The 26639-nt window shown below is 47.7% G+C and overlaps 2 protein-coding genes across 4 annotated transcripts in view; one reads left to right on the top strand and one right to left on the bottom strand.

Moving 5' to 3' along the window:
* Window positions 1-13995, top strand: part of SV2A (synaptic vesicle glycoprotein 2A) — a 47884-nt gene extending 33889 nt beyond the window's left edge. The window contains exons 7-13 of one of the 2 annotated variants that reach the window (XM_088660042.1): window positions 665-775; window positions 1028-1116; window positions 5399-5563; window positions 6139-6272; window positions 7281-7484; window positions 10469-10628; window positions 13252-13995. In XM_088660042.1, the coding sequence (XP_088516168.1) occupies window positions 665-775; window positions 1028-1116; window positions 5399-5563; window positions 6139-6272; window positions 7281-7484; window positions 10469-10628; window positions 13252-13315 (927 nt within the window). In that variant the 3' untranslated portion in view covers window positions 13316-13995. Of the gene's footprint in view, window positions 1-664; window positions 776-1027; window positions 1117-5398; window positions 5564-6138; window positions 6273-7280; window positions 7485-10468; window positions 10633-13251 lie in introns of those variants that run through there. The other variant, XM_088660043.1, reaches the window with a different exon arrangement.
* Window positions 13996-22744: 8749 nt separating this feature from the next.
* Window positions 22745-25269, bottom strand: BOLA1 (bolA family member 1). 2 transcript variants are annotated; one of them, XM_088659274.1, is made up of 2 exons: window positions 25243-25269; window positions 22745-23579 (listed from the first exon to the last, which is right to left on the bottom strand). In XM_088659274.1, the coding sequence occupies exon 2, from the start codon at window positions 23567-23569 to the stop codon at window positions 23120-23122; it is 450 nt and encodes a 149-aa protein (XP_088515400.1). In that variant the 5' UTR covers window positions 23570-23579; window positions 25243-25269; the 3' UTR covers window positions 22745-23119. The 2 variants fall into 2 exon arrangements, with proteins under 2 accessions (XP_088515400.1, XP_034954299.3); XM_035098408.3 differs by having other exon boundaries at window positions 25195-25254.
* Window positions 25270-26639: the final 1370 nt, after the last annotated feature.

Raw genomic sequence — 26639 nt, 5'->3', positions numbered from 1 at the left:
CAATGATAGCCACCAACCTAGATGGCTTTATAAGAGGGTTAGGCAGATTCATGGAGGAGGAGAAGGCTATCGGTGGCTACTAGCCAGGATGGCCGTGCTCTGCCTCCATGGTCAGAGGCAGCAAAGCTTCTGAACGCCAGTTGCTGGAAACCACAGGAGGGGAGAGGGTTCTTGTCTTCGAATCCTGCTTGCTGCTTTCCCAGAAGAGGCATCTGGTTGGCCACTGTGAGAAGAGGATGCTGAACTAAACGGACTCTTCTTATCTACTTAGGTTCTACCTGCTTTGGGGATGATCTTGCGGGGTGAGGGGCTCACCTCTGTGACATTAAAAATCTAAATTTGCACCTGGTAGTTCTTGTGTTTACACCCCCCCCCCCCGATGCCTTGCAATGCCCCTGCTGGGAATCTTTCATAGTATACAAACTTGCAAGGTCCTGCCGTGACCCTAAAGCAGCGCTTTCCCAAACTTAGAGCTCCTACTGTTTTTGGACTACAATGCCCATCATCCTTGACCGCTGGTCCTGCTAGCTAGGGACGATGGGAGTTGTAGTCCAAAACCCAAGTTTGGGGAAACCCTGATCTAAAGCCTGGAAGAAAAATAAATGTGTCATCATTTCCCCAGGTCGCCTTCCCTCTCCAACATTTTTTTCCTTTTACTCTGCAGGTGACCCACATCAAGACCATCAAACAGGAGGACGAGCTGGTAGAGATTCAGTCCGACACGGGGACCTGGTACCGGCGCTGGATGGTCCGCTTCTTGAACCTTTCCCAGCAGGTTAGCTTCTGGAGCAAGGAAGGCTCAGTGGGCTCAGCCAAACGGCCCTCTCACTTCCCTCATAGAGGTTGTACTGTTTGCCCACATTCCGTCGCTGTTCCCTGACTCTGGCAACGATTTGCAGACAGACTGGCAGGGTGTCTTCAGAGTCCGATCCTGCACACTTCAGCAAAACCTTACACTGATTTACCCCCTTCCCTCCCCCTAGCCCCACCCTGGAGAGGCTCAAAATGTGTTTCTCTCTTTTTACAGGTCTGGGCGAATTTCCACCAGTGCTTTGCTCCCGAATACCGCCGGGTGACCCTGATGATGATGGCTGTGTGGTTCACCATGTCCTTCAGGTGTGGATCGTATAGCTTTATTCCATTTATTTATCTCATAAATTTTATATACCGCTTGATTGTAGGAGAAAAAACCCTCAAAGCGGTTTACAAAGAATATATAAAACAATAAAATTATCATAATTTTTTTTGGGGGGGCAACAATAATTTAAACCGTACAGAAAGTTAAAGCTGTGATAGAGTAGACTAAAACATATAAAGTGGTACCTTGGTTCTCAAACGTAATCCGTTCCGGAAGTCCGTTCCAAAACCAAAGCGTTCCAAAACCAAGGCGTGTTTTCCCATAGAAAGTAAAGCAAAACAGATTAATCTGTTCCAGACTTTTAAAAACAACCCCCCAAAACAGCAATTTAACATGAATTTTACAATCTAATGAGACTTTGATCCATAAAATGGAAGCAAATGTACTGTACTATAAAATAAATAAGACAGTATTGCAGATGATAAAAATTAAAAATAACACCCCCCCTTACCTACACTGATGATGGTCATTGTTTGGATGGGGGGCTTTTATCCATTTCTGCAGTCACACAATCAATCAATCAATCAATCAGTAGCTGAACTGAGTTCCACACTGTCACAAAAACATATTAACCAAAAAAGCTTCAAAAACAAAAACGCCACACTTAATCCGTTCCGGAAGTCCGTTTGACTTGTTCAAAAACCAAGGTGCAGCTTCTGATTGGTGCAGGCTCCCCGGAAACAATAGCCGACAGCCGCATCGGATGTTCGGCTTCCGAAAAAAGTTCGAAAATCGGAACACACACTTCCAGGTTTTCAGCGTTTGGGAACCAAAGAGCAATGCGCTCTACGTGGGGCTACCTTTGAAGGTGACCCGGAAACTACAACTAATCCAGAATGCAGCAGCTAGACTGGTGACTGGGAGCGGCCGCCGAGACCACATAACACTGGTCTTGAAAGATCTACATTGGCTCCCAGTACGTTTCCGAGCACAGTTCAAAGTGTTGGTGCTGACCTTTACAGCCCTAAATGGCCTCGGTCCAGTATACCTGAAGGAGCGTCTCCACCCCCATCGTTCTGCCCGGACACTGAGGTCCAGTACCGAGGGCCTCCTGGCGGTTCCCTCGTTGCGAGAAGCCAAGTTGCAGGGAACCAGGCAGAGGGCCTTCTCGGTAGTGGTGCCCACCCGCCCTGTGGAACGCCCTCCCATCAGATGTCAAAGAGAAAAACAGCTACCAGATTTTTAGAAGACATCTGAAGGCAGCCCTGTTTAGGGAGGCTTTTAATGTTTAATACAGGGGTTCCCAACAAAATTTTCTCGAGGACCCCTCATCGAGCCGCTATTGTGACAAGGACCCCCATTAAACCGTAAAACCGATTTCCAAGTAATCAGAGTTATATTTTCTAATTTTTCCAGTAAGCTTAACACTGATCTTGGAAGGGTTAGGTTCAAGGGACGCCGACGATTTAGGTTCAATGGACACTGACAAGATCGGTTCGAGAGTCACTGACTTACTTGCTTGAACATCAAATGCATTATCTTCCTCTTCATCTGTAGGCCTTTGTCATTTTAACGAACCACTTTTTAACCAACGGTCCATTTTTAACTACGCAAACTGTAGCTTCCGCAAAAAACAGCACTTTGTTTACAAACACTACTGTTTTGCAAAGAGGCAGCGCGCGCCAGGGAGGAGGGAGGGGAATGGAGAAGACAGGTACCTGCGCAGTAGCGCACAAATGAAGCCGACGCGCGCAAAGCATCTTGGGGAGGTGAGCGTTAGTAGAATGCGCGCGCTGCCTCTTTGCAAAACAGTAGTGTTTGTAAAGCGCCACCTAACGGCATACAGCAGAACTACTGCCTCTATCTAATTCTAGTTTTGCGCTAGACTCTGCTCATGCAGGAAGCGGCCAAAACAAAAAATCTGTTATCATACGAAATATATTTAATATATTTTTTATTCTAATAGCATCTTGCGGACCCCTCTGGCATAGCTCGCGGACCCCTGGGGGTCCCCGGACCACCTGTTGGGAACCACTGGTTTAATAGATTATTTTATTTCATTTTTCTGTTGGAAGCTGCCCAGAGTGGCTGGGGAAACCCAGCCAGATGGGCGGGGTATATTATTATTATTATTATTATTATTATTATTATTATTATTATTATTATTTGAGCACCAAGGCGTTTGAGAACCAAGGTACCGCTGTAATCCAGGTGGTGCCATAGCTTTTTCAGCGCTGTACCTGATCGCTCCATTCCTCTTTCAGAAAAACTGCTTCCTTCACCCCCTACCCCAATTTCCAGCTACTCTAATTTCCCCCCTGTTGCAGCTCACCTACCCTGGGAAGCAGCCCCCTTGAATTCTGGGATTGCATAGGTATAATGATTATATGCTTTGATATCCGCAACCTCCCATCTTGCAAACCCGCCTGCGAGCTCATTAGCAGGTGAATATCCAGCTGCTGCAACAGTTAAACACGGAGCTGATATTTAATTTATGCAACGAGGACTGTCATGCGGCCAGAATCAAAGGCCACCAATTTGTGCAGCGGTGTAAGGAGAATATTTTAAAAATATTATTTTAATGTCCCCCCCCTCTTTTCTTCCAAAAGCCCATAACCACTAAGCTCATTTGCTGATATGACTCAGGGGGGTGGAAGAGAGAAAGAGAAGGAGAGAGAGAGAGAGAAAAGGCAGCGTCACCAGCCGCAGCTCCATGACTGATCTCCAGGCAGCTCTCGTTAATTGGAGCTGTCAGTGAAATAATTTTCAAAAAGGAAATAATTGCAAACGGCTCGTGGATCAAGTCATGGCTGGAGGCTGGCGATTTTGTTCGCAGGTGTGTGCGGAGAAAGCTTCCCTGGCTAATAGGCTGTTCAAAGCCTAACGAAGCGACGCCCTTGTTAGCGAAACTGGCTTTCTCTCCTCTATATCCCCGTCAACGACAGGATTCTACGAAAAGCAACGATATGCCTCTGAGCATGTGCAGGGTTGTTTCACGCAGTCGATCTAACAGAGCAGAACTGTGTTATTTATGCCTGCAGGTGGGGTGTGTGTGTGTTGTCTAAGGAAATCGGAAAGCTGCCTTATAGCAAATCAGACCAATTAGTCCACTAATTAGTCCGGTGGTTCCCAAGGCGGGCAGTACTGCCCCCTGGTGGGCTGCAGGATTACTTAGCAGGGTGCTAAGAGGCAAAGGCATTGGAGGTCTAAATAACCATCAGATTATTTGAGAAGCTAGTTTCACTGTATCAAGCTGGTCAATTTTGTCGAATTAACTGAATAGCTTTAATAAGATTCGGAATAAATGTTTAAATTAATTTGCCACCATTTTGAATTTTATTGTGTTACCACCTTCCTTAGTGGGTTGTGGAAACCGCTATCCTGAATAATATTTTTTGTAGAGTAGGGAGCACCAGGGGTGAGTTTGTGGAATAGAGGTGGGGTGGTGGCCCCTCAAAGTTTGCTACCTAAATTGTATGGAAATATATTCATTTATTCAAGAATGCTACTTGCTCAAAAGTGGAAAGAAGCAAAAGTCCCAGCAAAGGAAGAATGGATACAAAAACCTATGGAATATGCAGAATTGGCGAAACTTACCGGAAGAATAAGAAATCAAGATTAGAAACTTTTTATAAAAGAATGGAAATGGTTTATTGAATATTTGCAGATAAATTGTAAACAGAAAGAAACATTAGCACAGGCATCTACAAACTACGGCCCTCCAGATGTTTTGGCCTACAACTCCCATGATCCCTAGCTAAGAGGACCAGTGGTCAGGGATGATGGGAATTGTAGTCCAAAACATCTGGAGGGCCGAAGTTTGGGGGTGCCTGCATTAGCAGGATTATTGTAATAGCCTGCAGCTACACAATAGTATATATTTACAGTAGGTAATTAAATGAGCAAGTGAAATGAATTTGGATATGCAGAAGATTTTTATTTATTTTTTAAACAAATTTAAGGAACCACAGAGAGAGGGGGAAGGAAGTCAAATTTTGAAATGTTTGAAATTGATTGTAAAACTAATGAAATGTATAAACTTGAATAGAAGAAATTAAAATAAAATCAACAAAACCTTTAAAAACAGCCCCTGAATTAGTCTTGCAACTGGACAGCCACAATGCCCCCAACCAACATTGGGGATTTTATAGGGGGGGTCTCTGAACTGTGATCAGAAACAAACTGGTGTAACCAACTATTAAGTGCTATGAGATCTTCTCTGCCTAGAACGCTTGTGGTTGAGTCTGACTCAAGTCTCCAGAGATTTCCCTTCTGCCTCAGCCCTTCCCCTCCTAACTCTTCCCCCCCTTCCTCCCGCAGTTACTACGGTCTGACCGTCTGGTTCCCAGACATGATCAAGCACCTTCAGAACATCGAGTACGCCTCTCGCACCAAGGTGTTCAACAATGAGTCTGTGCGCCACATCACCTTCAACTTCACACTCGAGAACCAGATCCACACCCGCAGCGAGTATTTCAACGACAAGTAGGTGGCTCCTCTCTCTTGCTCTTCGAAATGTGGCAACCCTACCATATGATAGGCTGTGGTTCTCTAGATGGGTCATGACCGAGACCCCCTTGGGCATGGGTAGGCAAACTAAGGCCTGGGGGATGGATCCGGCCCAATCGCCTTCTAAATCCAGCCTGCGGGTGGTCTGGGAAACAGCGTGTTTTTACATGAGCAGAACGTGTCCTTTTATTTAAAATGCATCTCTGGGTTATTTGTGGGGCATGGAAGTCTTTAACACCCCCCCAAAAATAGACCAGCCCCCCACAAGGTCTGAGGGACAGTGGACCCTCAGTGGACCTGCCCTTGGGAATTTGCTCCTTGTTGGTTGGTTCTGCGCGAGAACAGGCCTCCTCAGTGGTGGCCCCCATCTCTAACATTTGTGGAATGCTTTCTCCTGGGAAACATACCTGGCACCAAAATCTGTTAATGCTTGACCAATACTTTTCTGTTTTGGTGGGTACACTATCCGCAATGGTTGTGCTAGTCCAATCCCTGGCAATGCAGGAATCTTTCACCCAACTTAAACCCATAACCTCTCTGTTTTATGACAGGTTTATAGGCCTCAAAATGAAGTCTGTGTCCTTCGTCGACTCCTTCTTCGAGGAATGTTATTTTGAGGACATCACGTCTAGCAATACGTTCTTTAAGAACTGTACCTTCATCTCTACCGTCTTCTACAACACGGGTAAAGTCTGAGGCTGCCGTGTGCAAAAAAACAAACAAAACCCTTTTAACAATTTCTCCCCCAATTTTTAAACGTTCCTACAATGAAATTTACATCTAATAATTATATATATATCCTGGTGCTCCTTCTTATTCTATGGTTAAGTCACGCCACCTCCTGGTAGGATCAGTTATTTTAGTGAGTTCTCTTTTATTCTTTTATACATTGTTTCCGAGCACAATTCAAAGTGTTGGTGCTGACCATTAAAGCCCTAAACGGCCTCAGCCCAGTATACCTGAAGGAGCATCTCCACCCCCATCGTCCAGCCCGGACACTGAGGTCCAGTGCTGAGGGCCTTCTGGCGGTTCCCTCACTGCGAGAAGCCAAGTTACAGGGAACCAGGCAGAGGGCCTTCTCGGTAGTGGCACCCGCCCTGTGGAACGCCCTCCCATCAGATGTCAAAGAGAAAAACAGCTACCAGATTTTTAGAAGACATCTGAAGGCAGCCCTGTTTAGGGAGGCTTTTAATGTTTAATACAGGGGTTCCCAACAAAATTTTCTCGAGGACCCCTCATCGAGCCGCTATTGTGACATTCATAAACTGAAGCGAACTTTCCCATTGAAACTAATGGAAAGTGAACTAATCCGTTCCAGATGGGTCCGCGGCGTTCGTAAACCGAAAATTCGTAAACGGAGGTGTTCATAAACCGAGGTTCCACTGTATCTGACTTTTGGAAGACATCTGAAGGCAGCCCTGTTTAGGGAAGCTTTTAATGTTTAATAGATTATTGTATTTTAATATTCTGCTGGAAGCCGCCCAGAGTGGCTGGGGAAACCCAGCCAGGTGTATAAATTATTATTATTATTATTATTATTATTATTATTATTATTATTATTATTAAAGCCCATGTAGAACCAAAGGACTGTAGAGAAGGAAAAGACCCCAAGAATCATCTAGTCTGACCCTCTGCAGTTCATTTAATAAATAAAAATTAAATAACCCTCCGTCTGTCTCCCCTTGACCCACAGACCTCTTCGAGTACAAGTTCATCAACAGCAAGATCATCAACAGCACCTTTCTCCACAACAAAGAAGGCTGCCAGCTGGACTTCAGCGATGACAACAATGCCTACATGATTTATTTTGTCAGCTTCCTGGGCACCCTCGCCGTCCTGCCAGGGAATATAGTCTCCGCACTCCTGATGGACAAAATCGGGCGACTCCGGATGCTGGGTAAGGGTTGGATGTTGTGCTGTCGCCATCGTCAGAGATACAGCTTTTTGCACCTGCGGGGGTCTTCCGCATCGGGTCCAAGGGCAACCCCCCACAGAGCACATTGCAGTAGTCAAGCCTTGAGGATTTACTAATCCACAAATCACCATTTTTGGTGTGTGTGTGTGTTTTGTAAGCAAATATTACTTATTTACTATGTTTCATAAAATGCATGCACCACTTGATGGTAAAAAAAGAGGAAGATAAAGCAATAAGAAATAGCAATAAGAAAAATGAACAACAACTATTTAAGACTTTTTGAAAAGTTAAGGTAACGTCGGACTAAAAGCAGATTAAAACTCGCACCGACTTTCTAAACATCTGGGTAGGTTTGCCTAAGCACAAATATTTTTAGCAGGTGCCAAAAAGAGTACAGCGAAGGGGACTGCCTAATGTCAATAGTCAGGGAGTTCCACAGTGTAGCTACTGCCACACTAAAAGATCTACAGTTCTTACAAATGAGAAATGGGTGTTACCGCATGTGACACCTCTAGAAGTGCCAGTTCTGTCAGTTGTAAGTGGTTGAGGAGTACGGCAATCTCGCAGGCAAAATTCCCCCCAAGTTGTTGAAGGCTTTATATACGAATAGGAACACCCTGTCTGGAAATTTTTGATCAAATTACTGGGGAAAAGGCACCAGTCAGATCACGGGATATTAATGGCTCTAACAGATCATGCCTTAGTTCAGGGGTCAGCAACCTTTTTCAGCCGTGGGCCAGTCCAGCGTCCCTCAGACCTTGTGGGGGGCCGGACTATATTTTGAAAAAAATAATAACGAACGAATTCCTATGCCCCACAAATAACCCAGAGATGCATTTTAAATAAAAGCACACATTCTACTCATATAAAAACATGCTGATTCCCGGACTGTCCACCATAGCTGCCAAGTCTCCCGTTTTCCCCGGGAAATCCCCGTTTTCCCAGTTGTTCCTAGCTGAAATTTTTTTCCCCCCGGTTTATTCTGGCGCGGTGGCCATTTTGGAACTGGGAGGAGCATGCTCAGAAGCGACTTTTGATGCTGCTCTGCCCAGTTCCAAAATGGCTGCAGTGCGACTTCTGGCACGGCAGCCATTTTGGAACTGGGCAAAGCAGCATCAAAAGTCACTTCTGAGCATGCTCCGCCCAATTCCAAAATGGCGGCAGCGCTACTTCCGGTCTGCTATTTCCAGCCCGGTCCCTTATTTCTCTGACAGCAACTTGGCAGGTATGCCGTCCACGGGCCGGATTTAGAAGGCGATTGGGCCGCATCCGGCCCCCGGGCCTTAGGTTGCCTACCCCTGCCTTAGTATGTCTGTATTACATTTTTTTTGCCAGCCCGAGGGACCCCAGACCCAGACCAGGATTGTAGCATGAGTAAGAGATGCAAGCAAAGTCCTTTGTGCTGTTTTCCTGTTGAAAACTGCTCCCCCACACTCTGAATTTTAAGTTGCTCCATGAGTGTCAACGACAGGTTCTTTTCAGGAGCAAAGGAGGAGGGTGTTTTCTTTAAGAAAACGGCACTGGGGGCAGGGAATGATTGCCCCAGTCCTACGCTGCAATTCTGATGTAGACTCGGACTCCGCTCAGTTCTTGCACTGCACACAGAATGCAGCTCTGTTACTAGAGCGTGTAGCTACACTGTGGAACTCCCTGACTATTGACATTAGGCAGTCCCCTTCGCTGTACTCAGGGTTGTGGGTTCGAGCCCCACGTTGGGCAAAAAGATCCCAGCATTGCAGGGGGTTGGACTAGATGACCCTCGTGATCCCTCCCCCCTCTACGATTCTACGGCAGTGTATTCTGTTGCAAAGAAAGGTTTCGGAGGGCAGGGAATCTGTTGCTTTGTGGCCCTTTTGACTTTCATGCTAATTGGCCTCATTCGTAAAATGTTTCCCCATGAAAGCCTGTGCGATTTGCTCAAAAGCCCCTACTAGGTAACAGGGCTGCGTTTTCTTTTGTGTGAATAGTTGTTGATTTTAAATGAATGAATGAATGAATGAATGAACGAATAATGAAGCTTCTGGAGAACTAGGAACCAAACTGGTGCGTGGGCAGGATTTCTGATGAACAGTTTACATCGGTGCGAGGGTTGCCATCGTGGCACCTGGGAGCCCTCCCCGCCTTGAGGTCTCCCCCAAAGGCTCTGAGCTCCTCCACCTCCTTGGACATGAGCTAGTGAGGGTGATGACCTTTCTTCTCCCTTCAAAAGCACATAGAGCTGAAAGAGGAAGTGGGAAAGAGCGTCACTCTTTTCCAGACACAGGTTAAGTCTAGTGCAGGCATCCCCAAACTTCGGCCCTCCAGATGTTTTGGACTACAATTCACATCTTCCCCGACCACTGGTCCTGTTAGCTAGGGATCATGGGAGTTGTAGGCCAAAACATATGGAGGGCCGCAGTTTGGGAATACCTGGTCTAGTGGATCCGGCTGTCACCCAGATACCTTGGGAAATCAATGAGAGAGAGAGAGAGAGAGAGAGAGAGAGAGAGAGAGAGAGAGAGAGAGAGAGAGAGAGAACATTTTCTTTTTCTCTCTTGAGACGAATACAAACATATTTACACACTTTGTATACAGAAAATAACTAATAACAAAGTTTGCTACATTCTTATTATTTGGTTGTATTCAACTGAAATTGCAGACTGGTTGAATTAAGTCAGTATGGCTAACGGCTCCATGAATTCAATGGGTCTACTGAGTAGGACTTAGCTGGGTAGCACCTGTTAATCAGCACTATTGCAGAAACTCTTATTTTTAGCAGTACTCAAAAGGCTGTCAGTAATACTGAGCCCTCCTCTGGGTTTTGAACCTTTCCCCCCATGAGGTCTAGAAACTTGTTTTGACGATTCCTAAGAGATCGGCTTCTGTGATGGATGCCGAGGACATGCCTAACCTTTAATTAGGACTATTGCATTGACTCCTCTCTCTTCCCTTCCCCCCCCCTCCCGTCTTCTCCCCGATGCATCAAGCCGGGTCGAGTGTCATGTCCTGTGTGAGCTGCTTCTTTCTGTCATTCGGGAACAGCGAGTCCGCCATGATCGCCCTCCTCTGCCTATTTGGTGGGGTTAGCATAGCTTCGTGGAATGCCCTGGACGTCCTCACAGTCGAGCTTTACCCATCAGATAGAAGGTAAGTCCCTCTTTGCAGAAATCCCAGTTCTTGGGGAAAGCCTTCCAGAGTTGTAGGGGCCTGCGGTTGGGTGGTGCTCAGAGACCCATGGCTATTTCTGCAGCAGAGACCCCGCCTCCAGCATCCTGGAGCCGACCAATCGGCATGAAAGGGAAGCATTTTAAGCCACTGGGAAGAAGAAGAAGAAGAAGAAGAAGAAGAAGAAGAAGAAGAAGAAGAAGAAGAAGAAGAAGAAGAAGAAGGAGGAGGAGGAGGAGGAGGAGGAGGAGGAGGAGGAGGAGGAGGAGGAGGAGGAGGAGGAGGAGGAGGAGGAGGAGGAGGAGGAGGAGGAGGAGAAGAAGAAGAAGAAGAAGAAGAAGAAGAAGAAGAAGAAGAAGAAGAAGAAGAAGAAGAAGAAGAAGAAGAAGAAGAAGAAGAAGAAGAAGAAGTGGAGGAGTTTGGATTTGATATCCCGCTTTATCACTAACCTAAGGAGTCTCAAAGTGGCTAACATTCTCCTTTCCCTTCCTCCCCCACAACAAACACTCTGTGAGGTGAGTGAGGCTGAGAGACTTACAGAGAAGTGTGACTAGCCCAAGGTCACCCAGCAGCTGCATGTGGAGGATAGGTGGCGTGAACCCGGTTCACCAGATTACAAGTCTACTGCTCTTAACCACTACACCACACTGGCTCTCTTCCCCTTTGTGCTGATTGTAGCCAATTGGAGGGAAAGGAGGCAGGTCAGCCACTGAGGGTCAGCTCCTGCAGAAGGTGGGCAGGAGGAAACACTGAGGAGGGAATTGTACTGGATGCTGCAAGGTCCAAGATATCTAAGGTGGGGAGGTGTCTTGCAGAGATCTTGCTGTTGCCCATCGGCAGTCGGGGTCCCTTCAAACTCTACAATAGCACAAAGTAGGGGGAAGTTGTCCTCACAAAGTGTGTCACAGACCTTCCTTTTGGCTCCTATGAATTCAGATGCCGCTGCAAACCCTCCTGTTGCGAATCAAGAATTTCACTTAAAATTACCCGCAAATCCCAAGTTGATAGTCCTCATGGTTTACAAGGACAACAATGTATATGATTTTTTTGGGGGGGGGCGGGACAGGAGGGTTCAGAATACTGCCTGAATGCTTCTGCGATGCCAGAACTATGGGAACTGTTTGGATTGCGAAGGACTCTAGATGTGGCGCAAAGCGGTTAATTGCATCCCTCCCTGCATTGCAACATCTTTAAAAAAAGGTGTAAAATCCAAACCTCATGACAGTGCGGTCCTGTCCCTTCCCTCCCAGCGCCCCCAATGTCCTTTCAGGGATAAACACTTTGCAGGGGGGAAGCGAGAGGCTGCCTAGCATTGGAAATGAGGGCAAGCCAAGAAAAAGTGACGCATCCAGCTTGCCAGTCACACGCCAGGCCAGGCTGCCCGCAGGGACCTTGGCAGCACAGGAGAAAGGAGAGAGAGAGAGAGAGAGAGAGAGAGAGAGAGAGAGAGAGAGAGAGAGAGAGAGAGAGAGAGAGAAGGCAGGATTAATGGTTCCTGAAGAAGAGCAGAAACCCAGAGCTGCGTTTTTGGTGGGAGGAGAGAGAGGGGGGCAAAGGTTTAGAGGTCAGGTCACCGAGGGTGAGGTCCGTTTAGAAGCAGCACAAACAGGCTTTGCAAAAACAGAGCAGATGTAATGAAATCAACAAGACGTGTTAATTTTCTCGATTATTTATTAGTGAAATTTATACGCTGCTTGGAGGTAGCAAGAAACCTGAAGCGAAGGCTTACAAAATATAGATCAAGTTGTTGTCTCCCAGGTCCTAGTAGTCCAACACACAAACCATTACACCACACTGGCTCTGGTTTCCTCCATTTGTGTTGCTGGCTTTGCACAGTGAGGGCGAGGAGTCAGGTTTTTTCTGATCAGCAGGCGACTGGCATGAAGACCATGTTTTTAAAACACGAGATTTCCCATGGTGAGATGCTAATTCAAAGCCTGGCAGATTCATCGTGCCCAGAGAGGCTGCCTGGAGAACAAATTCTCTCTTTAAAAAACCCTCTATGCGCATCTTTTTCTTGATATTCAGAAGGTATCCAAAGGGAAGTTTGATGTTTTGCTGTGTGGTTTTTTTAAAAAAAATATTTTGTGGGAAGCTGCCCAGAGTGGCTGGGGCAACCCAGTCAGATGGGCGGGATACAAATACAATTCAAAATGTTGGTGCTGACCTTTAAAGCCCTAAACGGCCTTGGTCCAGAATACCTGAAGGAGCGTCTCCACCCCCATCGTTCTGCCTGGACACTGAGGTCCAGTGCCAAGGGCCTTCTGGCAGTTCCCTCGCTGCAAGAAGCCAAGTTACAGGGAACCAGGCAGAGGGCCTTCTCGGTAGTGGCACCCGCCCTGTGGAACGCCCTCCCACCAGATGTCAAAGAAGAAACCAGACTTTTAGAAGGCATCTGAAGGCAGCCCTGTTTAGGGAAGCTTTTAATGTTTAACAGACCATTGTATTTTAATATTCTGTTGGAAGCCGCCCAGAGTGGCTGGGGAAACCCAGCCAGGTGGGCAGGGTATAAATACATTATTATTATTATTATTATTATTATTATTATTATTATTATTATTATTATTTATTATTAAATTATTATTATTTCTTCCTTTGCTTCCAGGACGACTGCTTTCGGTTCGGCTTCCTCAATGCCCTGTGCAAACTGGCGGCCGTCCTGGGCATAAGCATCTTCACCTCCTTTGTGGGCATCACAAAAGCGGTGCCCATCCTTCTGGCCTCGGCGGCGCTGGCTGTGGGGAGCTCCCTGGCCCTCAAGCTGCCGGAGACGCGGGGGCAGGTGCTGCAGTGAGCGTGCGTCCGTGCGAGTGTGTGAAAAAGAGAGAGAGAGATTCGCACTCGGCCCTCTTCCGCGCCTGCCCCCGTCCCACTTGCCAGGGGAGGGGGGCGGGGGGCAGATCTAGAGTTGTAGACACTGTGACTGCTGTTTTGTTGTACCATTTCAACCGGGGGGAAAAAATTAACCGTGGTCCGGGCTTTCGTCCGCAGACAAATCTCACCCCCGGCCCTTCTCCTCAATTTCCTCTCGTGGTTATCGGTGTACATGCGAATCCTCCCTCCCCCCTGCTAAAAAAGCGACCCCAATCAAATAGCAGGGGGAACGGACGAGGCGCAAAGTCGCCTTTCTCTCTCTTTCTCTGTCTCTCTGCGCAAAAGAAACGCAGATGGGTCAGAGGTCAAACATTGGGGGGGGTCGTACCCCCCCTCCCGAACCCATGGCATTTCAGGGTGTGTGACCCCCCCGCAAACCACTTCGCCAATCCAAGTTGGGGTATGTGTGCATGTGTGTCCAACTATCTGGTAGAGGACATGTGACGATGTTTTACACCAATGTGTAAGCTTGTACAAAACAGAAAATCTCACAGATCTTGGGTGTGTTAACGTGCTCCAAACATATCCTGTCCCCTTTTCCTTTCTTCTTTCTTCTTCTTCTTCTTCTTCTTCTTCTTCTTCTTCTTCTTCTTCTTCTTCTTCTTCTTCTTCTTCTTCTTCTTCTTCTTCTTCTTTAAAAAAGGGGTTCTCAAGAGGCACACTTTTGTGTCTCGGTGCACGTGTGTACGCGTACGTACGCAGATTGGTGAGAAACACAGCTGGTTCCTTCACCCAACCCACTTGTGTGTGTGTGTGTGTATACAGCGGGGGGAAACAAATGAAACAACCCCCCCCCCCGATCGTAGCGTCTGTTTCTGGGTGTGTAAAACTAGCGTCGGTTCGGGTGTGTAATTTCGTTTAGCTTGACGTTTCAGGGCTCCAGATGGGGTTGGCGCCGCTGCAGGAGGGCGGAAGAGCCTTGGGTTTTCTGGGTGCAGTGGCAAAAAGGCCCTACCGTCCCGCAAACCGGGCGTCGCTCTCTTGAGCCTCTCCACAATCTGTACGTTCGTTGTGCATCTGTGTCATTGGCTGCTGGTAGATCTGTTTTCCTTTGGGACTCGAGTCAGCTGCCATAATTCCGCGCCAGAGGCCTTCGGCCCATCTAGTCCAGTGTTGCCGACACTGACCGAGAGCAGCGGCACTCTCCGGGGTTGCCAGGTCTCGTCCAGGCCTACCTGGAGATTTGAGCCTGGGCCTTTTGGGGTTCCCCTCAGCTGGGATTGCGCCCCCTTCCCCAAGATATAGGAACATCTGAAGCTGCCATATACTATTGGCCCACTAGCTCAGTATTGTCTGCTCTGACTGGCAGCAGCTCTGCAGGATTTCAGGCAGAGGGTCTCTCTCAGCTCTCCATGGAGAGAGGCCTTCAAGGATGGAAGCTGGGACCTTCTGCTTGTCCCCAAAGGTGGTGACAAATTGGAGAGCTTGCCGTTCACTTGGTTGGTCTCGTTTCCTATCTAAATGGAAGAACTTACCATCTTCTGGCCCAGACCTTTGGAACATCTCGCCCCATGGTTGACTGCCACCAGCTACTCTCAGAATACATGTCAGATGAGGGACATGTATTCATGTGACTTTGATTTAATGTGGGTCCCAAGACGAATTAAGATGCTGCAATGCCAGTTGGTGGAAACCACAGAGGGACAAGAAGACTGTTGCTCCTGTGCTCAGATTCTGCTTGGCTGCGGTGAGAACGGGATGCTGGACTAGATGGGCCACTGGCCTGATCCTGTGCAGGCTCTTCTTATGGTCTTAGATGTTCCCCATCCCTGCCTTCACATCTCCACTCAGGGCCCTCATTGGGAGCTGGGGGGGGGGGACACGACTCTTAATACAAACAGAGAGATCCTTAGCCCTATATTTCACGACAAGAGGAAAGGAGGGAGAATCACTGTTCCAATTTAACGTTTGTGGACCAAAAACTGCCCAGCAAATCTTGATAAAAGCACATTTTTAACTCAACAGGATAGCGAATCCGGTCTTCTCATTCATTCCAGTCTCTCTCTTTTTAGAAAGTGGTGTGTTTTTTCCCCCTTTGGAGAAAAATAATAATACCAGAAGTGGTGAGGATCTGCTGGACTCTCAGCCTTCAGCCAGTGTGACCAATGGTGGGAGCCTGAGTCCCAACAACCCCCGGCTCACACTGCAGAATTACCCATTTAGGATAATTCTGGTTCCCCAGTTCCCCAGGAGGGGGAGGGCTAATCCTTTTTTAGGCGTGACACGAGAGTTGGTCAGCAGTCTGGGGGGAGGCACAAAGAAACCCTGTGTCATAAATGAGGCACTAAGTCAAACTCAGCATCTTCAAAGGTCCAGGTGTCATTCCCCTATGTCACCTGGCCCCCTGGTAGCTTCAATACCCCCCTCTGGCCACCTGCAGGGGGTGGCGCTAAAGCACAAACATAAGGTCTTTCCCTTTGGCGTGGTGCTGCAGCAGAAGAGGGTTTTTTTTTGAGAGACACAGACCCTCCTCCCGAAAACCTAGTGTGGCTTGTCTCCTAAAACCGTATATAGTCGAATTCTGAATTTATTTGCAAGATTTATTATTATTTTTAAATTGCAATGGCTGAGAATGCTTCAACTTTGGCAAGGGATCCTGGGAACAGATTGCTGGAGGTGGTGCAAATGTGATTTTGCACGACCAGGAGCAGTTTTCAGTGTGCACATCATGGATTTGTTCTTGGCCAAAGCAGGACATAGCTAAACTGTGGAACTCCCTTCCACAGTGATGGCCTTGGGTGGCTTCCGAAGAGGGTTAGACAGATTCATGGAGTTGGAGAGGGCCATTGAGGGCTTCTAGCCATCGATCAGAGGCAGCAATGCTTCTGAATAGCAGCTGCCGGAAACCACAGGTTGGGGGAAAGCTCCTGCTTGCTGGCTTCTTACAGACATCTGGTTGGTTACTGTGAGAACAGGATGTCATTGGCCTGATCCTGCAGGCTCTTCTTATGTTCTTAAGAAAGCTATGAAGCAGTAGACCTTTGGTCTTGATTTGTGCCCATTTTCACTTCGGTAACTTCTGCCCAAGTATCCTGTTCCAAACTGTGGGCAGCCCAGGTGCCCGTCACCTTGAAAGGCGCTTGCTTGGCTTTAGGGAAACATCCTCAAGCTACAATACAGGAGATTCCCACAGCTGCCTATCTACCCTCCAAATTTCCTCCCCTTTCTAGTTAAATCTCTAGATACCTGGACGGCCACTGAGGAAATCGGACACAGGACCAAATGGTTTAGTCCATGGGTAGGCAAACTAAGGCCTGGGGGCCAGATCCGGCCCAATCGCCTTCTAAATCCGGCCCGCGGATGGTCTGGGAATCAGCAGGTTTTTACATGAGTAGAATGTGTGCTTTTGTTTGAAATGCATCTCTGGGTTTTTTGTGGGGCATAGGAATTTGTTCTCCCCCCCCCCAAAAAAAATAGTCCGGCCCCCCCACAAAGTCTGAGGGACAGTGGACCGGCCCCCTGCTGAAAAAGTTTGCTGACCCCTGGTAGTCTGATCCAAGCAGGGTTCTCCTTCAAAGTCAATTCATTTGTTTTAAAAACATATAAACTCTATCTATCTATCTATCTATCTATCTATCTATCTATCTATCTATCATCTATCTATCTATCTATCTATCTATCTATCTATCTATCTATCTATCTATCTATCTATCAATTGTTGTAAAATTTATGCTGGTTCCTATGAACCCAGAGAAATGGATCTTGACCCAGGGAGAGCTCAAGGATCCAGGCAAGCAGACGAATTTAAGCGTCTCCTGCCCACCAAATAACAGAGACCAAACCAGGACGTACGAAGCAAGGCACTTTTATTTTTGCTGTTGCAACAGGGTCCTTCCTCTCACACAGGAGAACAAGGAAGGAACCCCAAACAAAGATGTCTTGTCCTTAAAAAGAGATTTGAAATTGGTTTCAGCCCACCCCCCAGAAGCATCATCCATATGTCACAGAAGGGGTGTAGCCCAAGACCCCTCTCCCTAGATTCATCATAGGTACATCATGAAAGGGGAGGTCTGGTGGCAGTAATCTGAGCATCCTGGACCCTGCCCCCTGCCCCCAAAACCTAATCAACAAAATTGAGAGATATTTACATTTCCCTGTTTCCCAGCCAAGTTAATCACACCCTTTTGTCTGGCAGTCAGGTATCAGGATGCCAGGGTTATCACTTTAATTCCTGAGACAATGAGAAGGTTCCCCCCACCCCACTTCTTCCTTGCAGAGGAACACCTGGTCAGAGAGAGTCAAAATGGTGTCAGTCAGGCCTGTTTTCCTGTGCTGCTTCAAACATGTTTCTGTACATTCATGTACATGTTTTATGAACAATTATTATATATATATATATATGACCTCAAAAGTCTTATAACACTATCATCAACCTATCTCTCTCTCACCAAGTAGTGTCTGAATAATATTAGAAATAAAACCTAGCAAAAATTCCCCAACCATTTAAAAGCAAATATGAAGCGGGGGGCGGGGGGGAGGTTACAAGGAACTAAATCATGTGTTGGGATGTGCTGGCAAGTTGGTTATCCCTTGGGCCTCCAGCTGTTTTCGGACTACAATTCCCATCATTCCTGACCACTGGTCTTGCTAGCTAGGGATGATGGGAGTTGTAGTCCAAAAACAGCTGGCGGCCCAAGGTTGGGAAACGCTATTCTACACCAACTCCCTACAATGCACACATTGCAACTAAAGAAGCAGGTAGCCATCTAACCTCTATTTAAAAACCTCCGACGAAGGCCAAGGCCGTCTGTTCCACTGTCAAAGGGCTCTTATTACCATCAGAAAGTTCTTCCTAACGTTTGGTCGGAATCTCCTTTCTCACCGTCCGAATCCATTCGTTTGGGTCCTCCCCTCGAGAGCAACAGAAAACAAGCTTGCTCCATTCTCACCTTGTGACAGCCTTTGAGACATCTGAATATAGAGAGTCTAACATCAATAGGCAGGGAGTTGAGCTGAAGCCATGCCTCCTTGCAACGTTGAAGGACAACACAGCTAATAAATTTACATGCAACAACATAATCTTTCCTCTCCTTCTTTCTGAATCTTGACGCCTCTGGAATAAAGTCCTGTTTTAAGCAGCTGCTTTTGGGAAGAAACAGATCCACACAGGAACTATTTATCAATCAAAGCACACACCTCTCCTTTGCGCCTTCCCCAAAATTGTGACACCCCCCCACCAAGCCCCTTTGGTCTCTTTCCATCTTTTACAGTGTAGCTGGTCTTTAAAAACAAAAACAAAACCCTCCACATCCAAAACATACGTAGTTCTGTCTGTATGCAAAATAAAATTTAAAAAAATTACAAAAAACCTTGTGTTGTGGTTTTAGCTGTTTTTAGATGTTTGTAAAAGAACAATTGAGAAAAAAATCAGGAAAAAATGATAGACATTAACTTCAGTTGTCGTCTCTGGGTTGTTTCATTTTGTATTAATAAAAAATAAAAGATAAAAAAACAGAAGCCAAGAATGCTGACGAGATGAGATGGTTGTTTTAAATGCCGCGTTGAGAAATAAATATTCCTAAAGGTGCTGTGGATGATGATAATGATGATTTAAAGTTTTAAAAAATAAAAGAGGTCGTGCGTGCAGTTTTTGATCGCTAGGGAAAGGTTTTAAAAATATGTAAGTCTGGCTCTGGCCCTACACATGGATCTTTCCCCCCCTCTGGAATTATGAACTCATAGTAAAAAAAGGTAAAAAAAAAAAAAGAATCTATGTAAAAATGAAAAAAAAATAAAAGATTGAAAAAATGATGATCGTGCGTGTTTCAATTGTTGAGTTTTTCCTTTTCGTTATTCTGTTGGGGATGTGCAAAGAAAAGTTCATAGAATTATAGTTGGAAGGGATCCCCAGTCATCTAGTTCAGACATGTCCAAGGCGCCGATCGTGATTGACCGGTCGATCCTGGGATGAATTATGGTCGATCGCAACGCTCCCTCCGCTGAAGACGGGTCTGAGCAGCCACCACCTCGCTGTTTTGACACTGCGCCCCCCCCCCGCCTACTTCAAGTTGGACATGTCTGTCTAACCCCCTGCAATGCAGGAATCTCTTGCCCAGCGTGGGGCTCAGACCCACAACCCTGAGAATTAAGAGTCTCATGCTCTACTGACTGAGCTTTGCAAAGTCCTCCTCCCACCCTGGATCGATTCAGGTGCCTGTTTGCAAAATTGTAACGGACCATTGAATAACCTTTGAAAGCGCTTGACCAGCCTTCCCGAACCTCGGCCCTCCAGCTGTTTTGGGACTACAACTCCCATCATCCCTGGCCACTGGTCCTGTTAGCTAGGGAATGATGGGAGTTGTAGTCCCAAAAAACATCCGGAGGGCTGAGTTTGGGGACGCCTGCGCTTGACGCAGCGGTGGCAAATCAGAAGGATGAAATGAAGGCAAGGATGTATAGATTTGTAAAGGGGAGAAAAACAGCGGCTGTGCCCATTTTCCAAAATGTGAAACAGAGGACGCTGCCTTCTATGGGACAGACGAGTTATGCCAACACTGGCTTGCAGCAGCTCTCCGGAGGCGGGAGACCATCTTCGGCCTTACCTAGCAATGACACTGGCGACCCAGCCTGGCACGTTCTGCATGCCCAACCCTGCGTTCTGGTCCTCCCCTTAAAAAAACAAGGGTAAGCTACTACTGAAAAGCCTGATTTACAGGTAGCAACAGAAGCTGCTTCTTTATACAACCATAACACTTCCTAGGCCAGTATTGCCCACTCTGACTGGCAGCAGCAGGGGATTTCACACTGCAATCTGGAGATGCTGGGGACTGAACCTGGGACCTTGTTATTGGTGCGGCAAAAACAAAATAAAATGCTAGCATATTTACAAAGCTAAGCAGGGTCTGCTATGGTTGAAATGCCCTTCCTGCAGGCTACTGGCTCAAGGTCGGTATGGAATATTCACAAACATTCCATCCTCTCAGGCAAAAGGCTGCATGCAAGGTCATGCCTGGTCCTGCTTCCAATGCTGCGGGCGCCTGCAAAGGCTTGGGGGGCACGCAGACCAATCAGCACGTATCCTGTAACCTCCTGCTAGGATCCAGCAACTTTTCATGTACCGCCAAAGCTCTGGCTTGCTTTCGTCCTGTTCTCGTTGTGCTCCAGACAGCAATTGCGTGGCAGCGCGGCACAGTGGTTAAGGTGCTGGCCTCGGGCCTGGGAGAGAGGGACCGGGCTTCAAATCCCTCCCAGTCTGCCTAACTCTCCCTCGCAGGGCTGTGGTGAAGATGAAATGGGAGAGGGGCCACCCTGGGAGTAAAAGGTGGGATATACTTTTAAAGGTAAATAAAACAATGTTGAAGAAGCACTGCATCTAACAAAACCAAATGAATCTGTTATTGTGCTGTGGGAGACAAGGGCGATCAAATGCTATCGAGCCCCACGAGGACAAGTCTGCTGATTTCTGCAGGCCTCTGACTTTTCCGCACCTAGAAGCAGAAAGTGCAAAAGTTGCAAACTGTTTCCCCCCAAACAGGTTCTTCTGGATTATTTCCAGCCCAGCAAGGTGTCCTTGCCTCCTTTTCCATTAAGATGCTTTGCGGTGATGAGCTGGAAATCCAACAGGTGCACAGATGGCTTAGTGCCTGGGAGGGGAGGTAGAAGCTTCACCTGTTGGATTTTGCTTCTGCGCAGCTGCTGAAGAACATGCCGTGCCCTTCATTTCCCAGCGTGTACAAGGAGCCTATCTGGCCGTTAATAGATCCACCTTGGAGTGCCTGCAGCATTTTGTAGCTGAAGATTAAGTGATTTATTTAACTTTTCCTTAAGCTATCCATTATTAGCCCTGGGACGCTCTACTGAGAGGCAGCGGTGGTGTAGTGGTTAGAGCAGAGCTTGCCAAACTCATATTTGTGACGCGCTTTTTAGACATGCATCATTTCACAATTCAGTTTTACTAGGAGGTTAAAGATTCAGGAAGGTAGCTGTGTTGGTCTGATGCAGTCAAAAGAAATTAAAAAATTGTCCCGTAGCACCTTAGAGACGAACAAAGTTTGTTCTGGGTATAAGCTTTCGTGTGCATCTGAAGAAGTGTGCTTGCACACGAAAACTTATACCCAGAACAAACTTTGTTCGTCTCTAAGGTGCTACTGGGAAAATTTTTAATTTATTAGGTTAAAGCAACCCTTTTCCAGCCCTGGGAGGAAAGCTCTGGGCTCCAACCTAAGGCCCGGGGAAAAAGCAGGGGTCCCCAAACTAAGGCCCGGGGGCCGGATGCGGCCCAATCGCCTTCTAAATCCGGCCGGCAGACGGTCCAGGAATCAGCATGTTATTACGTGAGTAGAATGTGTCCTTTTATTTAAAATGCATCTCTGGGTTATTTGTGGGGCATAGGAATTCGTTCATTTCCCCCCCCAAAAATATAGTCCGGCCCCCCACAAGGTCTGAGGGACAGTGGACCGGCCTCCTGCTGAAAAGGTTTGCTGACCCCTGGGCTAGTGTCAGACTAGGACCCGGGAGACCAGGGTTCAAATCCCCCCACATGAAGCTCCTGCAGGGGTGGCTGTGGGCCAGTCCCTGCCTTCTCTCAGCCCTGAGCCTACCTCACAGGGCTGTTGTGGAGATTAATGAGGTGAGGAGAACCATGGGTTTTGTAGGCAAGGCATGCATTCAGGAGATTTAGGCCTTGTAGGCCACCAACAAGGAACTAGCCCATGCGATTGGCTAGTGGAGTGGAGCTTTTGGCCTGGCCAGATCTGAAATAAATAGAAACCCTGGTCTTCAGCTGGTCCACTGCAGCTCTCATACCATCACAACACCCCTGCAGGAACCAGATCAGACCAAAGGGGTTTTATCCAATCCAGCCTTCTGTTCTCACGGTAGCCAAATATCCCAAAGAACCAGATAGGAATTCAGATAGACTGCCTCTGGAGCTGGAGTTTCCACAAAGGCCTGTTGGATCAATTTAAAAGGGGTCCACCTTATTCTTTCAGTAGCCAACCAGGTGCTTATCTTGGAGATAAGGTATTCCACGTGTGAAACAGGTTCTTCAGCGACCGATGACCCAAACCAGCCTCTGTTGGGACAAGCTTCAAAACTGGGGAGGGGGGGAGTGATTTAAACATGATCCCCCACCACACTGCTTGCCTCTCCTTCTTTTGAAACCCCAAGGCAGAACCACAGAATTGTAAAGTTGGAAGGGACCCCCGAGGGCCATGTAGCCCAAGCCCCGGCGACACTGTAATCCCCCCCCAAAAGGGGGAAAAAAACCACCGTGAGAAGCGACGCCCCTTGCAAATTCCAAAGCTGGAAGTTTAATTTGCTCAAATTACAAAAAGCCAGGCCGAAATGAACTGTTGAGAAACCCAAGTGATTCTCTCGAATTGCCCACCCAGGAAACATCAGCCACCGGCGGAAAAATGGAAGCTCCAAAATGCACATATGATTACTTCATTTTTTATATGAGAGCAAGCCAGAATGACACTCTGAGGAATAGTGCGAAGTGTCCATTGCGGGGAGGGAATCACAGATTTGTAGAAGATGCTGGTATCTAACCCCAAACCCCTGCAATTGCGAAATTGTAGCTATGAACCGGAACACAGGTGTTTTAATTTATTTGCTCCAGAAACATGCTCGGATCCGGCCTTCGGCGGCAGAACGCTTCATGGCAGGGGCGTCCCCCCGACCTTCCCGGCCATCTGGGGGTCGTGCTTGGACCCCCCCAGGCACTTGGGGCTCTGGATGATTTTGGGGTTCTTCTCCCACTGCTCGGGGGTCTTGGCCTGGATGGACAGGGCGTGGACGGGCCCGGCCAGCTCCTCCTGCAGAATGTCATTGACCAGGCGGTGGCGGTGGATGAGTGAGAGGCCCTCGAAGTGCCGGCTGGCTACCACCACGCGGAAGTGGGTCTCGGAGCCCCGCGGCACGCTGTGCATGTGGCTGTCGTTGATTATCTCCAAGTGCACGGGCTCCAGCGCCTGCTTCAGCTTGGTCCGCATAGAGGCCTCTACGGGGGTGTTCTCCATGGGCGAGCCGCCGAGCGCCGAATAGCCAGAGGAGAAGATCGGCCGGCGGAGGGCTTGGCGGAGGACCAGCAGGCCCGAGGACAGCATCGAGAGAGGCCTGCAAGAGACAAGGCGGTTTGCTCGTTTCAGTTACATGTTTGCCGTCTTAAGAAAAGGCACAGCACCAAAGGAAAATGGGCGGGGAGGGAAGAGGGGTGGGAGGAAGAAGTTTTTCTTAGTTATGGGGTTCTTATGATGACCGGTCAGAAAGGAAATTGTTTTCTTTCAGCTGCGATGCAGAAGGTAGCTTGTTTGTTTTGGTTCATGTTTTCAATCTTAAAAAGGGCACAGCACAAAAGGAAAACAGGTGGGGAGGGAAGAGGGGAAAAGATGAGGCAGCTCTGGCACCGTTTCTTAAGTTACGGGGTTCTTGTGATGACTGGCTGAGAGGGGAAGATCTCTTTCCCTCTTCTATCATTGAATCATTTTTTTATTTTTATCTGCAACTAGATTTGTTTGTTTATTTTAGCTGGCTTACCACAGCTGTTACAAATGTCGGTGGCAGCAAGGCCATCCTTGGGTTCATGTTTGCAATATTTAAAAAGATGCAGCACAAAAGGAAAACAGAGGGGTAGGGAAGAGTGGAGAAAGGGGAAACTCTGGAGCTATTTCCTAGTTAAGGGGTTCTTGTAATGACTGGCCGGGAGGGAAAAATCTCTTTCCCTCTTCTATGGTTGATTTATTGTTTTATGTATCCAGAACTTTTTCTTAAGAAGACTGATGTGGGGGCTGGGTGTTTGTTTTTAAATCCCTGCAAAAATCCTGTGAATCAGGTTAAGGATGAGAGATAACTGAAATGACTGAGATTGCTAAGCAAACTTTGCGGTTCAGCATCCAGAAGCTCAAATGCGGTCAGGGAAATGACGAATGATCCAAACTCTGGATAAGATGAACTATTAAATTGGGGCCGAAGGGGAACTATCAATACACCCCCTTGAGCTCTTTGGGGATGCAATAAATAAATAAATACAGATGCAATAAATAAACAACATATTCAACACTGTGGTTTGTGACGCAGCAAAACGAAGGCCAGCTCTTTCAAAAATAGGGATCTATGTGGGACTTAAGCCCTGGAATCCATCTCTTGGGCACAAGGCCCAGAACTGGAGGAGCGGCTGCTCCCCTGAGCATGTGCAAAGCGCCTTTCCGCACTCCTACACCCTCGCACCCCAGAACAAGTAATCAAGCTAATTTTCCAGGGCAGTCTGCCTCCGAAATTAAAACTTTGGGGTTGCACCCGGACCTGGGGGTTTGAGAAAGGACGAGGGGGCGATGATGGCTCTAGCAGGCCAGATGCGAAAACAGAGGGGGCTTTCTGGAGAGGGGCGGTCATTATCGGTGGGCGGGGGCTTGCAGGCATGGAAGCGGTTTTTTTGCAAATAGAAAAGAAGGCGGCGGGGTTGGAATGATTATTAGTGAGCATGCAAACAAAAATGATTGGTGCGGAGCGGAATTTTGTCCATGCATTGCAAAACAAAGAAGAAAAGGGGGGGGTGTTACTAGTTGAGCGCATTGCAAAACGGTGGGCGAGATGGCTCCAGTTTACACGCAGTGCAAGAAAAACACAGCCTGTCACTCCGCCCACCCCGCCCCCAGCATCCTTGCAGTCCCGGGGGCCAAACCCCCAAATCTCCCCCCACCCACCCTCCAAAAAACAGTAGCCTCCCCCCCACCTGTCCTTCAAAGTAGAGCCTTCAAACTGCGCTTCCTCCACTGCCGACCTTCTCTCTCCTCGACTGGGATTCTAGGAAGCGTCAACAGCACTACAGTTCCCAGCAGGCCTCGGGGGCCCCGCCCCTTCCCCCTCCTCTCTTGCTTGCTTCCTCGGTGCATTCTGGGAATTGAAGTTCTTTTTGCTCCCGTTTGGAAAAAGAGGGTCTTTTAATGAGAAATGGGAAAGGAATGCGCAGGGAGGTGGCGGCTGCGTGTTACCTGAGTCTTCACACGCTGTAATTCAACTGGTCTTGGCTTGCACGCTCTATTAGCAAAAAGAAAAGGGGGAAAAAGAGGGGAAAGCTCAACAACTCTGTGCGGATTTTCACTTTTGGGAATATGGTAACCCTAGCTTTAAGATTTTCTATCTTTGTACATCCCACCCCCACCCCGAAAGAACCCCGAGAACTGTAGTTTAAGGGCGCTGGGAATTGTAGCTCGGGCCAGGCCGGGTGAACTACATTTCCCAGGATTCTGTGAAGGGAGAAACCACGTGCTTTAAGCGTGCCGTGTTTTGGACTCAGGCTGCAGTTTGCTACTTGACCACGGAGTGGCACAAACTTCGCCCCTGAGAGTTTTTCTGCCAGGATTTACGGTACAAACTCCTTTCGGAGTTCTGTGTCTAAGAGAGGATGGAAGAATATCTGATCCAGGACTTAATCTGTCTCTGGTCCCCGCCCGGTCCCATGTAATTAAGATGTAATTAAGATGCAGTTTATAGCAAATGCATCCTCACTTGCGCCATGGTTTGTAAGCACCTTGGGGCAGTGACCTCTCTGCTGACGGTTTTCTGTAAAACATGTTGGGAGATGGTTGCAAATCACTAAGCCAATTGACTGCCCTCATCCATAAATGTCTCGTCTCGTCTCGTCCCATATTTTTTTGGACAAACACTGCTTTTCCACAGGGTAGGAGCCAAAACCAATGGATTCAATTGTTGCAACAAAGGAGATTTCGACTAAACCCGAAGAACTTTCTGGTGGTGGTAAGAGTGAAAGGGATTGTGGACTCTCCTTCGTTGGAGGTTTTTAAGAAGGCCATCTGCCAGGGATCCTTTAGCCGCAATTCCTGCGTGGCAGGGGGTTGGACTAGATGGCCCTTGGGTGCCCTTCCAACATTACAATATTATTCTAAGCAGCCTGTTTGTGAGAAAGAGAATTAGAGCCAGAGACGTCTAAAGCTGGGCAGCAACGATTCCTACCAAACCTCTAGTGGCAGGGAGTTCCGCAGGGCGCAGGACCTGCCGTGCTAAAGGGTCTTTTACTGTTCAAAGGCTGACCCAAACCTCAGGGGCACTGGGGGTGGGGGTGGGAACCAACAGAAAGTTCATTTGAGAGTGAGCGATCGAGGGGGGGGGCAGAAGGACCCCCAAACTTGTTGAAGCTGCTTCGCCTGGGTCCAATCT

Source organism: Zootoca vivipara, chromosome 16 (assembly GCF_965207765.1).
Source record: "Zootoca vivipara chromosome 16, rZooViv2.hap1.1, whole genome shotgun sequence".
Classification (NCBI taxonomy): Eukaryota; Metazoa; Chordata; class Lepidosauria; order Squamata; family Lacertidae; genus Zootoca; species Zootoca vivipara.
The sequence above is the reverse complement of the archived record's forward strand: the minus strand, read 5'-3'. Positions and strand labels throughout refer to the sequence as shown.